This window comes from Mirounga angustirostris, unplaced genomic scaffold, assembly GCF_029215605.1.
Source record: "Mirounga angustirostris isolate CCGP_5_RB_7025 unplaced genomic scaffold, mMirAng1.0.hap1 SCAF_10, whole genome shotgun sequence".
Lineage (NCBI taxonomy): Eukaryota > Metazoa > Chordata > Mammalia > Carnivora > Phocidae > Mirounga > Mirounga angustirostris.
The window spans coordinates 21784024-21798819 of record NW_026991718.1 but is presented as its reverse complement, the minus strand read 5'-3'; the positions used below and the strand labels follow the sequence as shown (position 1 = coordinate 21798819).

At 40.2% G+C, this 14796-nt stretch overlaps 1 protein-coding gene across 8 annotated transcripts in view; it reads right to left on the bottom strand.

The window, feature by feature from the left end:
* ZNF512 (zinc finger protein 512) overlaps window positions 1-14796 on the bottom strand; it is a 31676-nt gene that overhangs the window by 8522 nt on the left and 8358 nt on the right. For 4 of the 8 annotated variants that reach the window (XM_045884307.2, XM_064572001.1, XM_064571999.1 and 1 more), the window contains 8 exons: window positions 11910-12094; window positions 11172-11267; window positions 10793-10876; window positions 9997-10121; window positions 9382-9468; window positions 8873-8971; window positions 8099-8266; window positions 5383-5577 (listed from right to left, as the gene is read on the bottom strand). In XM_045884307.2, coding sequence (XP_045740263.1) covers window positions 5383-5577; window positions 8099-8266; window positions 8873-8971; window positions 9382-9468; window positions 9997-10121; window positions 10793-10876; window positions 11172-11267; window positions 11910-12094 — 1039 coding nt within the window. The remainder of the gene's footprint in view (window positions 1-5382; window positions 5578-8098; window positions 8267-8872; window positions 8972-9381; window positions 9469-9996; window positions 10122-10792; window positions 10877-11171; window positions 11268-11909; window positions 12095-14796) is intronic. The other 4 variants (XM_045884308.3, XM_045884310.3, XM_064572000.1 and 1 more) reach the window with 2 other exon arrangements.

Here is a 14796-nt window from a genome sequence, read left to right as displayed (position 1 = left end):
CAACTGAGCCACCCAGGCATCCCAATTTTTGGTATTTTAAAAATTCAAACAAAAACACTGATGTTCAACCTAAAACAAAGATGTGAGAGAACTCTGGGGATGGAACACACCATCTTTCCTTCTACTGCCCAAGTAGAATTAACTATTCCTCACACTCGCCTTCATGTGCTTTGACACAAGTTAGTCTCTTCTTAAAACTGCAGCTGTAGTTTCCAGAAAAGAGACAGCTAGCACCTGGAGAGACAGTTCTTACAAAGTCCACCACAGGTAACAGCTATATTTCCAGTGAGTAAACGATCCTCCTCCTTGAAAAAAATAAGTATCTGAAACAGATACCGAGACAGAAAAACAGAACCAAAGCCCATAGAGGTAAGGGGAAGGAAGGCAGGCACCCTAAAGAAACTCTGGCAAATCAATAAAAGGAGTCAGAGCACAGAGCTGGCTTTATTTATAAGCACCTCCTCTCCTCTGCAGCTAGTGTATATGGGTCCATCTAAAATCCTTTTATAGTGATAGCAGAATATTTATAAAAACTATTATATTCATATAATAAACTATCATATTTATGCAGCTATTAAAAAAAAGAAATGAGAATAATCTCAATGAACACATATGGAGTGATTTCCAGGATATACTTTTAAGTGAAATAGAGCGAAGTACAAAAAAAGTACCTACGTAAGAAAGAAAAGAATATAAGAAAATACACATTAATGTATGGTGATTAACATAACATAAAAAAAAAAAATCTGGCCATCCATCCCATAAAAATATAAGAAGGATAAACCAGAAACTACTGAGTGTGGTTATCTTTGTGGGGAGCAGGGTGGGAATAGGATGAAAATAAAAGGGTACTAGGAACAGGACAACTGGGAAGAGACCAGTGGCCCTTCTCTAAGAAGACCTTTAATACAGGTCTGACTTTTAGAACTATGGTAATGTTTCACATACCCCCAAGATAAATGACTACTTTCAATTAAACAGGACATATGGGGAACCCAAAATGTAATGTAACATATGAACCTAATGATTACAAATGAGAAACCTAATGAAAGGGGGGAACCAATCTAAGTAACTACAAAATAGTACTCTGATTATACAGTATAAGGCCAAAGATGAAAAGAACTGTAACAAATACTGTTCTCTAGTTAGTAAATCTGTCTTTACAGGGGTATGGGAAAACAACTGTAAAACTATGTTATACTAGCACTAAGCAAATAAGTAAATATATTGTACACAATGAGAGCCAGGTCTCTCACTGTTGGAGAAAGGAGTTACAAATAAGCACAGAGGAAGACAAGAATGAAACTTGCGGTGTTGGACTGGAATTGATGGTATCACGGCCTTAAATATGTATACAGATAGAGAGACATAAAAATGAACACAAGAGAGAGGGAGCCTGGGTGGCGCAATTAAGAGCCAACTCTTAAATTTCACCTCAGGTCATGATCTCAGGGTCCTGGATCAAACCCCACGTTGCGCTCTGCACTCAGCGTGGAGTCTGCTTGTCCCTCTCCCTCTGCTCCTCCCCTCATCCGCTCCCTCGCTCTCTCAAATGGATAAATGAAATCTTAAAAAAAAAAAAAATGAACAGAGTGTGTGTATGACCCATGAGTATACATATATATGTATATGCATATACATATGCACCCTTGGATATGCATATACACACACACACTCACATACATACATATATCTCCTAGCTCTATCCACCAAGAGGGCCCAGAAGCAATAACACCCCAGCAGGAATGAATACACCTACCATTCAAATCTTGGTTTTTAAATATATTCTCCAATAAAAGAAATCAGGATTCCTTGGAGAAATGGTTGATTCTAGGGCTAGGGCAGGGAATATATGAGATGACCCTACAGCATCTCATGGTGTCAAAAAGTAACAAAGTATTCAAAAAAATGATAGCAGCATGTCATAAAGACACAGGGGCCCACTTGGAAGAGCTCCTGATGGCCAACTCTGGGACAGTTTGAGCCACAAAATTAACAACAATAACAGCACCGTATTATAATGCTACAATAAAATATCCATGAGTCCATACTGATATAAGCAGATTAATAGAAGAAAAGGATGTATCTTTCTGACAGAATTCCAATTAATAACTGTGGAAGAAATAATGGAAATACTAAACATCATTAGGCAAACAACCATAATAATAATTGTTGCAGTGGGCAGAAGTATGATAAGGGTAGTTGCATAGTGTCAATCCCGCCACAAAATATTCACTAATTACAAGGGGGAAAACTGTAATTTTGCCTTGGAGAAAACTGGACAACACATCCTCATCAAGTGATCAAACCAGTGATTTAACACCAGTAAAAAGACACATCAATATCATATACTTCCTGATATGGTGCACTGAGAAGGGCCAACACTGCTTCAGTGGTATTCTTGATAAAAACATAGGACCCTCAATCTAATCTCAAGAAAACACTAGACAAATCCCTATTAGAGATATTCTACCAAATAACCAGCCCGTCCTCTTCAAAGTATCAAGAGCACCAAAAACAAAAAACAAACAAAAAAAAAGCCAGAAGAATTATAACAGATGGGAAGAGACTAAGGAGACACAGTAAAGAGAATTAAATGTGAGATCCTGATGGTATCCTATTATGGGATCCTGATGGGATACTATCTTATTGGTTATGTAGGATACTGGCATTAGAGGAAGCCAGGTAAAGAGCAGATGGGAACTCTGTACTAACTTTGCAATGGCTCTGCAAGTCTAAAATTATTTCCAAATAAAAAAGTTTTTCAAAAAGGATATATATTTGTGAAATAATAAAAAATATATATTGGTCTCTGCCCTCAGTTCCTGTTGGTACTTCGTTTTTGACCCTGGTTCCTGACAGAGAGCTCCTAAAACTCCTAAGTTCCGGAGTAATACCAGTATTTGACACAGAGCTCATAATCCCTTTTCATAATCCCCCAATTCTTGGTAGGCTCCTGGGTGGGGGGCTAGTCACCAGAAAGACCAAGCCATGACCTGAAGCTTGGAACTTTCAGACCCATTCCCCATTCTCTGGAGAGGGAAAGGAGCTAAAAATGGAGTTAATCAATCATGCCTACATGATGAAGCCTCCATAAAAATCCCAAAATTATGGGGTTCAGAGAGCTTCTGGATTGATGAGCATATATATGTGCCCAGGGGGTGATATGCCCCCAACTCCACAGGGACAGGAGGTCCTATGCTTGGGACTCTTCCAGACCTCACTCTATTTTTCATCTGACTGTTCATCTGTAGGTTTTATTATATCCTTCATAACAAACCAGTAAACATGTTTCCCTGAATTCTGTAAGCCATTCTAGCAAATTATCAAAACCAAGGACAGAGTTATGGGAACCCCAATTTATAGCCAAATCAGTCAGAAGTACAGGTGACAACCTGAGACTTGTGACTGGCATCTGAAATCGGAGCAGTCCTGTGGGACTGAGCCCTTAACTTGTAGGATCTGACACCAACTCCAGGGAGATAGTGTCAGAACTGAATTATTTGTAGGACACCCAGGTGGTGCTAGAAAATTGGTCTGTGTGGGAAAAACCCACAAACCTGGTGTCAGAAGTTTAAGTGTGCAGTAGTGTGAGAGCAAAGGAAAACACAAGAGTTTTTTCCTAGACAATATTGCTTGTATTTGTATCAAGAAACACTGGAAGGGGGTGCCTGGGTGGCTCAGTCAGTTAAGCGGCTGCCTTCGACTCAGGTCATGATCCCAGAGTCCTGGGATCGAGACCCACATCAGGCTCCCTGCTCAGTGGGGAGTCTCCTTCTCCCTCTCCTTCTGCAGCTCCCTCTGCTATTCCCCTGCTTGTGCACTCTCTCTCTCTCTCTCCCTCTCTCCCTCTCTCTCTGTCAAATAAATAAATAAACTCTTAAAAAAGAAACATTGGAAGGACACACAAGAAACCAGTAACAATGGTTAACCCATGGAGACAGGATAGAACAAGGATAGGGTGAGAGTGAGATATCTCAATGTTTATCACCATTTTGACTTTTGAATGACAAGAATGTATAATCTATTCAAACAAATTAAATTTTTATTTTACTTTATTGGGGGGGAGCGGCACAGGGAGAAGGAGAGAGAGAATCTTAAGCAGGCTCCACATCCAGTGCTGACCCGACGCAGGGCTTGATCTCACAACCCTGAGATTATGACCTGAGCTGAAATCAAGAGTCAGACGCTTAAATGACTGAGCCCCAAGTTACCCCTAAATTTTTAATTTAAAAAACAAAATGATAATTCCCTTAGCCGACACAATGTCAAAATATAAAACAGCTGATTTTAGAAAAGTATTTGCTAGATAAGACTATCAAAACTTATCAGTGAGCTAACAAATATTTATGTCAAATTCTCTACCACAGACCATGCACAGTGAGAACAGTTGGACTACAATATCACAATATACATATCACTGTACAAAATTCACATTTAAACTGAATTTAGATAACTATATACTTTAGCCTGTGGCAGGAAGAAAGTAGCAGTAAGTCTAAAAGAAAAAAGGATAATCTGATATTCAAAAACAGGATCCTACTCCTTGGACACCTGTAGGACTGATTTTTAGGCCAAATAAGAGGTATCAACTTCTAAAATTTGACCCATTTTCTTTTAACATACGACATTCCTCTCACATGAGTCTAAGCCCTAAGCCAAATCTAAACTGTTCTTGTCCGCACCATGGAGAGTAATAGGTCCTTAGCTCTAATCTTAATTCTCACTGTATATCCTCCCAAGCCCTTCCCACGACTACTCCCATAAGTCATATACCCCTTGTCTCCTCTTGGCCAAATAATGTTCCTCTGGTCTATGATCTATTTTAAACTAAAGGCTTCCAAGCTGGGTCCTACACCCTGCAGAAGTACGTGGAGGGAATGATAAAAGTATCAAAGAGAAGGCCAAGCAGACAAGGCTTTGGGCTCACTACCCCTAGTTATTCAAAGTGACTCTGTTTTCAGTTATTTTACATACTACTGTTTTATATAAGCTTTCATTTGGAAAACAGAGTGGGTAGGGAGAGGAGTTCTGTGGCTAGAAAAACAAGTTGAAAGCATTTACCTAAACTAAACACAAACTACTAACTAACAAAGTGGAAACACACTGGTCAACAACTAGGCAAAAAACTAATCTGGGAATTCCGGTCCCCTCTGGAAATAGTCTAAAATTAAGAGGGTTCCTTAAGAAACTTCTGAAACAGACTGTCTCTCTAGGACCCACATGAATCCAAACACTGAAGCTGGATCAGACATGTTCCATCTCTAAGAATCAAGAATCAAAATATCATTTATCACGTAGCCAAGTGCATTTACTTTTCCATATATAGAAAGCACAGTATCAGACACAGTTCTAAATTAATACTTTAAGTTTCTACTTTACCTTCCGATCATCAGGTACCAAATCCTGAAGCACCTTCCTCTTAGGCCATTCCTTGGCCAGTTCAGCAGAAGCCAGCTCCTGCAGGTGGTATACAGCTATCTTGGCAGAACGCCTCTGAACTCGACCCCCACTCTTTGGCTCCAGGCTCATCTCCTTTAAGCACTCTGGCTGTCCTGACTCTGGATAGAATGAGATCTGCAAGAATGAGACATAGCAAAACACAGGCCTGAGAAGTGGCTTCCATCAGAGCCAATGATTAAAGGCTATCCTTCCTGCTAAAGTATCAAAAGCTATTTACTAGTTTGCTAACCATTAGCATAAAGCTCCACCACCTTAATGAATATTTTGTTGGTTAAAAAAAACTTCTTCGGATATTGTTTTAATAAGTCAAAGTGGTTGAAGGTCAAGACACAGCCGTGTGCAAAGACATGACCTCAACCCATATCTAATACTACATACAAAAATTAACTGAAAATGGGGCGCCTGGGTGGCTCAGTTGGTTAAGCGACTGCCTTCAGCTCAGGTCATGATCCTGGAGTCCCAGGATCGAGTCCTGCATCAGGCTCCCTGCTCAGCAGGGAGTCTGCTTCTCCCTCTGACCCTCCCCCCTTTCATGTGCTCTCTCTCTCTCATTCTCTCTCTCAAATAAATAAAATCTTTAAAAAAAAATTAACTGAAAATGAATCAAATGTAGACCATATAACTGTAAAACTTCTAGAAGAAAGCATGGGAGGAAATTTTTGTAATCCTGGGTATGATGGTTTTTTTGATGTCACCCTGGCTAAGCTACAGTCATCAGCTATTCAACCAAACACTAATCTACATGCTGATGGGAAGGTACTTTGTAGATCTAATTTTTAAAGTCCAAAATTAGTTGACCTTAAGTAAGAGAGGTGTGACAGAAGAAAAGGCAGGAGAGATTCAGAGCGTGAGAGAGACTCAATACATCTGCTGACTTGAAGATGAAGGAAACCACAAGTGAGAGAATGCAGATGGCCTTCAGAAGCTGAGAACAATTCCTAGCCTACAGCAAGCAAGGAAATGAGGTCCTACAACTGCATGGAACTCAATTCTTAATTTTAATGAGCCTCAAAACAGATTCTCCCCCTTGAGCCTCCAGAAAGGAATAGCCCTACTGACACTCTGATGCCAGCCTGGTGAGGTTCTACGCAGGGGAGCCAGCTGAGCCATGCTATACCTGGACTTCTGGCTTAATAAACTGAGTTCATACAGTTGTGTTGTTTAGGCCATTAATTTTGTAATTTTTTTTTTATAGCAGCAACAGAAAACTGTACCTTGGGTTGGCCAACGTATCTCAGATACAACATTAAAAGCATTATCCATAAAAGGAAAAAAAGATAAATTGAACTTTATCGAAGTTAAGAATTCTACTCTTTGAAAAACACTGTCCAAAAATTAAAAGACTAGCTAAGGCTGGGAGAAAATATTTACAAGACATGTATTTGATAAGGGACTTTTGTCCAAAATACATAAAAAACTCAGAATATTTTCAAAACTTAATAGTAAGACAATAAAACTACAGTAGTAAAAAAAGGATTGCAATGGCCACTTCACTAAAGAGGACAGACACTTCACTAATGACCCACATTGCCAATAAGCACATGAAAGGATGGTTAATGTCATTAGTCATTAGGGAAATGCAAATTTAAACTGCGGGGAAATACCACTGCATACCTAACAGAATGGATTAAGAAAAAATGATACTGGCAATAGCAAGTCCTGACAAGGACACAAAAAACTGGAATTCTCATTTTTGCCAGTGAGAATGCAAAATGGCACAGCCACTTTGAAAACCAGTTTGGCAGTTTCTTATAAAGTTAAACATATATTTATGATTCAACCTAGCAATCCCATTGCTAAGTATTTACCCAAGAGAAATTAAAATTTAGTTTCAAACAAAAGCCTTTTATGTGAATGTTTATAGCAGCTTTATTCATAATTGCCAAAAAATGGAAACAACCCAAATGTTCTTCAACTGGTGAATGGATAAAGAAACTGTGAAACATCCATACAATGGAATCCTAGACAGAAATAAAAAGAAATAAATTAATGATACATGCAACACATGGATGAATCTCAAATGTGTTATGCTAAGTGAAAGAAGCCAGACTCAAAAGGCTATACATTGTATGACTCCATTTATATGCTATTCTGCAAAAAGCAAAACCATAGGGACAGAAAATAGATCAGTGGACAAACCGTTCTATATCTTGAATGTGGTGGTGACTACACGACTGTATGTATTTGTCAAAACTCTTATAACTGTACACTAAAAAGGGTGAATATTAATTACCATATGTACATTATACCTTGAAACTTAACTCTAAAAAAAACATGAGGTGGGGCAAGCCTAGAAATGAAGGAAAAAATGTCAAGACCAAAAAATTGGTACAAAAGAACCAGCTGGACAGAGATTTCCGCAAAATTTCTAGCTAAACGGGAACGCCTTAAGCTTTAAAAATATAATAATGAGTTTACTTCTGCACAGATTAAACACTGAACTTTGATTTCTCTAACCTAATTATGTTCAAAGGGCAGAAAAAAGAGAACCAAGGAAAAACAAGAGAAAACAAAAGCATTCAAAGATTAAAAAGGGATACAAATGAGGAACCAAGGATGTATGGGAAGATGTAAGGGTAAGTAGTCACCACAAAATAGATCCCCAAACAGGGTCTGGAAAGTAATCAGTACTCACAGGCCCATGCTCTGACCTCAGGTGATACGCAAGTCCAGCCTTCGATTTATATGGCTTTCCACAGTGGTGACATTTCAGGGTCATCTCCTCCAGCTCTGCAGCCCCTTTGCCACATTTTCTGACATGGTACAGATATCCCATGATGCTGGTGAAGCTACTAGAGCAACTCTGAACACAGGAGAGAGGCCTGAACTATAATCTTACATCTTTTGACATGATCTCTCAACAGCCACAAAAGACTCAACCACATCATATAAATAGGTCCTTTGACATCGCTAGACCCTCTCCAACACTTCCCATTAGCACAGCCCTTCCTTGTCCCTTGTACCTGCCCAAACAGCTGTCCTGTCTACCATCAAGAGTGATATTCAATCAGTTTAGTCAGCATTCAGTAAACTAGCACTGTGTGTTTCCTCTATGGTAGACCTTCCTCTCTGGTCTGTGACTCAACTCCGCCCCGGTAGCAAACACCCAGCAATGCCAAAGCTCCTCACAGGGAGATTACTGGGAGCCTTTCATCACACTAAAGATGGGTGGTAAAGGAACCCCTCTGAACAAAGAAAAAGGGGAGAAAAATAAGTTTGTGGAGATGAGAAAGAAAAATAAAGAACTATTCATGAATTCAAAACACCTGGAAAAGCAGGAGCCACTCTTATGCTGGAAGGTGACACAGAACCAGGTCTACAAGAAAGAAGGAGGAGAAATGGAAGAAAGTAACAAAAGACATTGACTCAAGACTCCAGGCTAAAGGAGACGCTGTCCCTGGGCTCTTACCTCACGCATGCACCTGAGCTTTCCCAGTCTCTTTAGAACTGTTCGGAGCCGTTCTCTCTCACTTGGCTCATCTATTTCATCTCCAGCCTTCAAAATGGGCTAGAAAGCAAGAGAAGCAAACAAGCAGATGATTCATGGAAAAGACAGATACAGAAAAAATGCTATCAGGAGAATCAAGGACTGGACTAGCACCTAAGCCGATGCCCATGAAGCTTAGTTATCTGACCCTTGGCTTTCTCCATCTTCTCCTAGACAGACAAGGAAACAAATGCAATGCAAATAAGAGTCCAGAGCCTCTATCTTCGAGGAGATGAACCTTTGGAGCTAACCTAAACACATAAATACCCACCACAAAGGTTTCATTGTGCATAATCCTTCTATCAAAAGGGTGTTCTTACAGCCCTAAAAAGCCCCAGAGCCTTAGCCACCTCCACTGGGTTATCCACACTCATCTATGTAAAGACATGCAAACACCACACAGGCTCATATGGGACAGAAGACACTCTTACCAAGCTATTATGATTTGCCATGACGTGATACTTCATCCCCGCCAGTGAACGAAGCTGTTTTCCACAATGATGACACGTAAACATTTCCTACGAGGAAGAAATACTGCTCAGTGCCAGGCTGTTCAACAAAGAAACAGAATGTTAAAAAGTCCTACTCAGATGCTCTCGACTGTATCTCCTTTATTTCCCAAACTCAACAGTCAATGAATCTCAAAATCCCACATCAGTGTCATGTCCTCAAGGACAAAGTAAAAGCAACTCATTTTTAAAGTAGTAAGAATTACCATTTACTAAGTGCCAACTATTTGCCAAGTAATGGGATGGGCACTTAGCCTGTATTATTGCTTTCTTATCCTCTCAGGGGCTGCACAAAATTATTTTCTCTCTCTTATAAATGAGAAAACCGACGTCCACACATAAAAAAGCTAAATGACACAACCAGTAAGTGGCTGAGTGAAGATTCAAACCCGAGTCTGTCAGACTCAAAAGCCTCTGTTTTCCTCATAACACAATGTTGCTGCTTTTCCACAGTCATCAATACACCCGACACAGCAACAGATGTCCAAGGTATGGGGAAAGATAGTAACTGTCACGAAAGGCCACAAAATCTCTAACCTGTTTGCAGGTCTCCATGTGTTTCTTTAAGCCCTCTATGGTCTTTCTCCCCACTGCCTGGCAGGTAGGACAGGAGACACTGCCTTTATCCACGATTTCTAAGTACCACTGTTCCTCCAAACTGCCTACAAAGGAGAAAAAGGAATACCTCATAATCTGCAGAATTCTCTAGAAACAAAAAGCACAATCCTGAAACTTAGTAAAAGTATCATAAAAATGATTTGTTCCCTTTCTGGGAAAAAGACTCTTGCTGCATATAATTTCTAGAAATAATTCTTTTTTCAGTCAGTGAGGAGTTTCTGAAACACCTACTCAATTTCCCATGATAAAAACCATCTGAGCACCACTCAAAAGCCCAGCGGCTTACAGAACTGGGCAACATTTTTTTTCTAGCTTTACTGAGGTATAAGTGACAATGGGCAACACTTTCAAAGCAGCATATAACAAGCAGATACTGAGATATATAACAGCCAGTTTGCTGAGTGTTTCCTGTGTGCCTGAGACTTTGTGAAATGTTTTTATCCCGTTTAATCTCCACGAAAATTCTGACTGCCCTCATTATCCCTACTTAGAGACAAGGAAACCGAAGTTTGCAGAAGTTACTAGATGGCAGCAGGCCAGAAAACCAATTAAGAGCCAAAACTTCAACAAGGGCCTGACTAGCCTCCAAACCCATGCCCCTAATAACTGCCTCCTTAAAGAAACTCTTTGCTACATCATTCCTTAACCACCACAACCAACAACAAAAACAGGGTGTGAGAACTAGATACCCCAAAGCTTCCAAAAGAAAACATACCTGCTGCATAAGCTGGTGGTTCCTTCCGAATACGACGAGCCTGGGATTTGGGATTAGGTTGAGTTCTAGTCCGTTGCTTCCTCCCTGACACAAGACAGAAACTTGAAGCCCAACATGTCAACTTTGCTCCCCCCTCTCTACTACCAAAATCTCTTCCTTCCTCTTCTCAACACCCTGTGCCCGACTCCCTCAACCAACTGACTCCCTTAGGTTGTAACAGAAAAAACGGGTAAAGTCAGGCAAGACGGAAGCCATTCGAGCCAAAAAATGAAAGGGCTCAACAGTGTTTCAAGGGCCAAAACCTAAGATCTCTCTTGTACCTCTAAAGAATAAAGCCCAGGCACCCAAGGAAGGAGAATGAGCAAAGTTACTCCCTTACCATAAAGCTTATGCTTCTTCTGAGGAAATTCTCGATAGTCTTCATCTTCTTCCTGCCTGGGTTTCCTTTTGCCTTTGGTTGATACGCCACCTGACCCTGAAATACCGTACAAAAAGAAACAAACAAAACCCTCAGCATGGCTTACAAGTGAACATCTCGGCCTGCCTTCAAACCATCATTCACAAGATCATCAGTGAGCACAAGCCTCACAGAAGTGTTTGGACATTTTTAGGCAAGTTGGTAAACTTCACTAACTCACTCAACCTCCACTTTTCCCTTTTTACTGTTCTCCACCCAAGTGAGCAATTGTTCCCTATGAGTAATGCGAGCCTTCAGGCAATGTGCTTCTTTGATCTTGATTCAAGGCTAACACTGAAGTAGAAGAATTGTTCCAGATAAAGGGCTACTAAGGACCCTTGAGACTATGCCCACCAAGACTATTACACCCAGAATCACCCTTACACCAGCCCCTAAACTTCAACAGAGGACCAAACTGCAACAATGCGAAAGAAGTTCAAATCTTGTGAAGAGGAAAGGCTGAAAACAGCCGAATCTAGAGGAGTGAAGATCAGCAGAATTTCACTCTAAAATAGAAGGGCAGTTCACAAAGTTGAATAGTATGTGGCGGCCTAACACAAATGTGAGATACACATATGTGATCCTTAATACTTTAAGAGCCATTTACAACAGCTACCTAGAGAGTGCTCTGCCTTTGAAATAAGACGGAGATAGTGGTACCTTCTACACGGGAAGCAGCAGCTGGCTTGACCCTTCTCATCTTCATCCAGTAGGTCGATTTTCGGAAGGACGGTGTAAAATCACTCACTGGCTCACATGAAGAAGCAGACGATGAGCCACTTAAGGAGTCATCATGAGGGATAGTGTACTGGAAACTATTATCCTTTATGGAGCACTGGGTCCTGCTATTAATATGACACAAATATATATACCACAAAGGAGGATCTGAAGTAATGTTCCTGTTAATTATTTTATATCGTAAGAAGACAAGTTAGTTACCTATGCAAAAACTAAGAAGCCTGATAATAAAAACAGAATTGAGATTGTAATCTAACAATTACAATGGTTGATCAAATACAACATATAAAATTATTATTATACTTCATTGTAATAAGAGAAAGCAGTCCACATGAATGATCACTCTGCAGCCCAAGCAGGCATTCTTTCCTAGATTGATCAAAGAAAAGAAAGTAGTCAAAGTAATAGGGTGTTCGATGATCCTTTAGAAGATCCCCTGGATCAGTAACCAGGTATGTCCAGGCCTCCCTACTTCTCTGACAGAGGGACAGTAACTAAATAGTATCCCTGAGAACAAAGAAGGAAAAGAACAGTTTGTAGGGCCCTAGTCTGATCCATCTTCCCTCTCCCTTAGCTGCCTCCCTAAACATGGTGTCAGGGCTGTCCTGTCTTATTTAGGCAACATGATTCTTAGCTCCCATAGTTAAAGGAAGGGTGCTGCTACCTTGTCTGAGGTAAGCTGGCCAGGGAAGTCTGGTATACAGCTAGATCCAAATTCCCAAATCTAAGACCAGTCAGTATGTAGTTAACAAACATTACCCAGTAACTACAAAGTATCTTCTAGGTCATTCAGAATGCACAGAGGAGCAGCAGTTCTCAAAGTGTGGTCCAAGGACCTCAAGACATCCCTTTTCCAGCTAAAGATCTGTGTGAGGCCTGCGTTAGGTTTATGGCTTAGAAAGGTCACTCTGGATGCTATATGGAAGATGACCCATGGAGGAAAAGTGAATAAAGGGAGAAGGGTTAGCAGCTTATTGTTAACAGTATGGAAAAGAGATGATAAGGACTTGAACGAAAGGTTTTGTAGTTAGCAGATTCTAGATAACATTTAGTGGCAGAGCTGATAAGAATAACAGAAAGGTTGTGGTAAGGAGATGGAAGTAACACAGGTGACCATTCTTTTTTTTTTTTTTTTTAAGATTTTATTTATTTATTTGACAGAGGGAGAGAGAACACAAGCGGGGGGAGCAGGAAAGGGAGAAGCAGGCTTCCTGCTGAGCAGGGACCCTGGGATCATGACCTGAGCCGAAGGCAGATGCTTAAGGACTGAGCCACCCAGGTGCCCCCACAGGTGACCATTCTTAAGAAAATATATAAGTAAAATATGATACATGCCTACTATGGAATACTATGTAGTTGTTGGAAGCAATAAACCATTTCTACATATAGAGACATGAACATAACCAAAAAGCATACTACTGAATGAAAAAAGAAACAGGGGTGCCTGAGTGGCCCAGTCAGTTAAGCATCCAACTCTTGGTTTCAGTGGCTCAGGTCATGATCTCAGGGCTATGAGATCGAGCCCTGCATCAGGCTCTGAGTCTGCTTGAGATTCTCTCTCCCTTTCCCTCTGCCCTTCCTCCAAGTGCACATGCACACTCACACACACACTCTCTCTCTCCCCAGAAATAAATAAATAAATCTTTAAAAGAAAAAAGAAGAAACAGAGTAAGACTTAACGTCAATTTGGTAAATTAAAAACAAATATACATGTAAACAACACTAGCTATTTTACAAGGATTCATAAATATTTTAGGACAAATATCAAACTTGCTAACATGGTTGTCTCTGTAAGGGAATGGAAATGGAAACAGGGAAAACAAAAAACAACAGGGACTGATGATGTCGGTATGCTATGAACAGGGAAGAATGATTTTTCCATTCTCTGCACATGAGATCCAAAATTACAAATTTAATACAGCAAAGTCCTGATTCTGCCATGGTACATTAGGCCACTACAGCCCATTCCTCCCATTGATTACAACTAAAAATCCTGGACTCTGAAAAGTAAACAAAGCAGGTGGATTGTGGAGAGGAGTCAAAACTGGGAGAAGTGACTCACAGGGGGTGTGTTTCCCCATTTTGTTTTCCCACACATGTGGCAATGTAATAAGGGGGCCCCATTTGCAGAGTAGCATGGGCAGCCTAAATTCCAATAGAAACTCTATCTTACTGGCCAGAGAAACCAGGAAAAGGGCCTCTATAGACTAAAATGTGTGAGGGAAATGTGAATAAGAGACAAAGAAGACGATCCCATAATTCTGTGTATGAATCCACACAAATCACAGCTTAATCTGAACTATATATGTGTACAACATACCCAAACCAGCTTAGCAAAGGCTTCGAAAAATGAAATAAGATTTGAACAAACTGCACAAGTCTCAGGCTAACCCTGAGCTGCTAGTAAAAGACAGACCCAAACCAATGTATCAAAAGCTTGAAGAAATGAAACAAGACTTGAAACACCTGGAAAAGTCTTAGACAAACCCCTGAGCTATTCAAGACAGACCTAAACCAACATAGCAAAGACTCAAAGAATGGAACTAAGATTGAACCAATGCCCTCAGAAGGCAAGACAGAACTTATGGTCTGAACAGTAAGCAGGTTACTTGCTAAAATAAAAACAGCAGTGATCTCCCAGAAGATTCTAAAAAGACCCAACGTCTATACAAATAACATTCACAATCTTGGGAATAAATCCCAAAATTATGCAACACACAAAGAACCAGGAAAATGTGCTTAACTCCAAAAGGAACAGATAATGAACAAATGTCAACCCCAAAATGATCCAGATGTTAGAACTATCAAA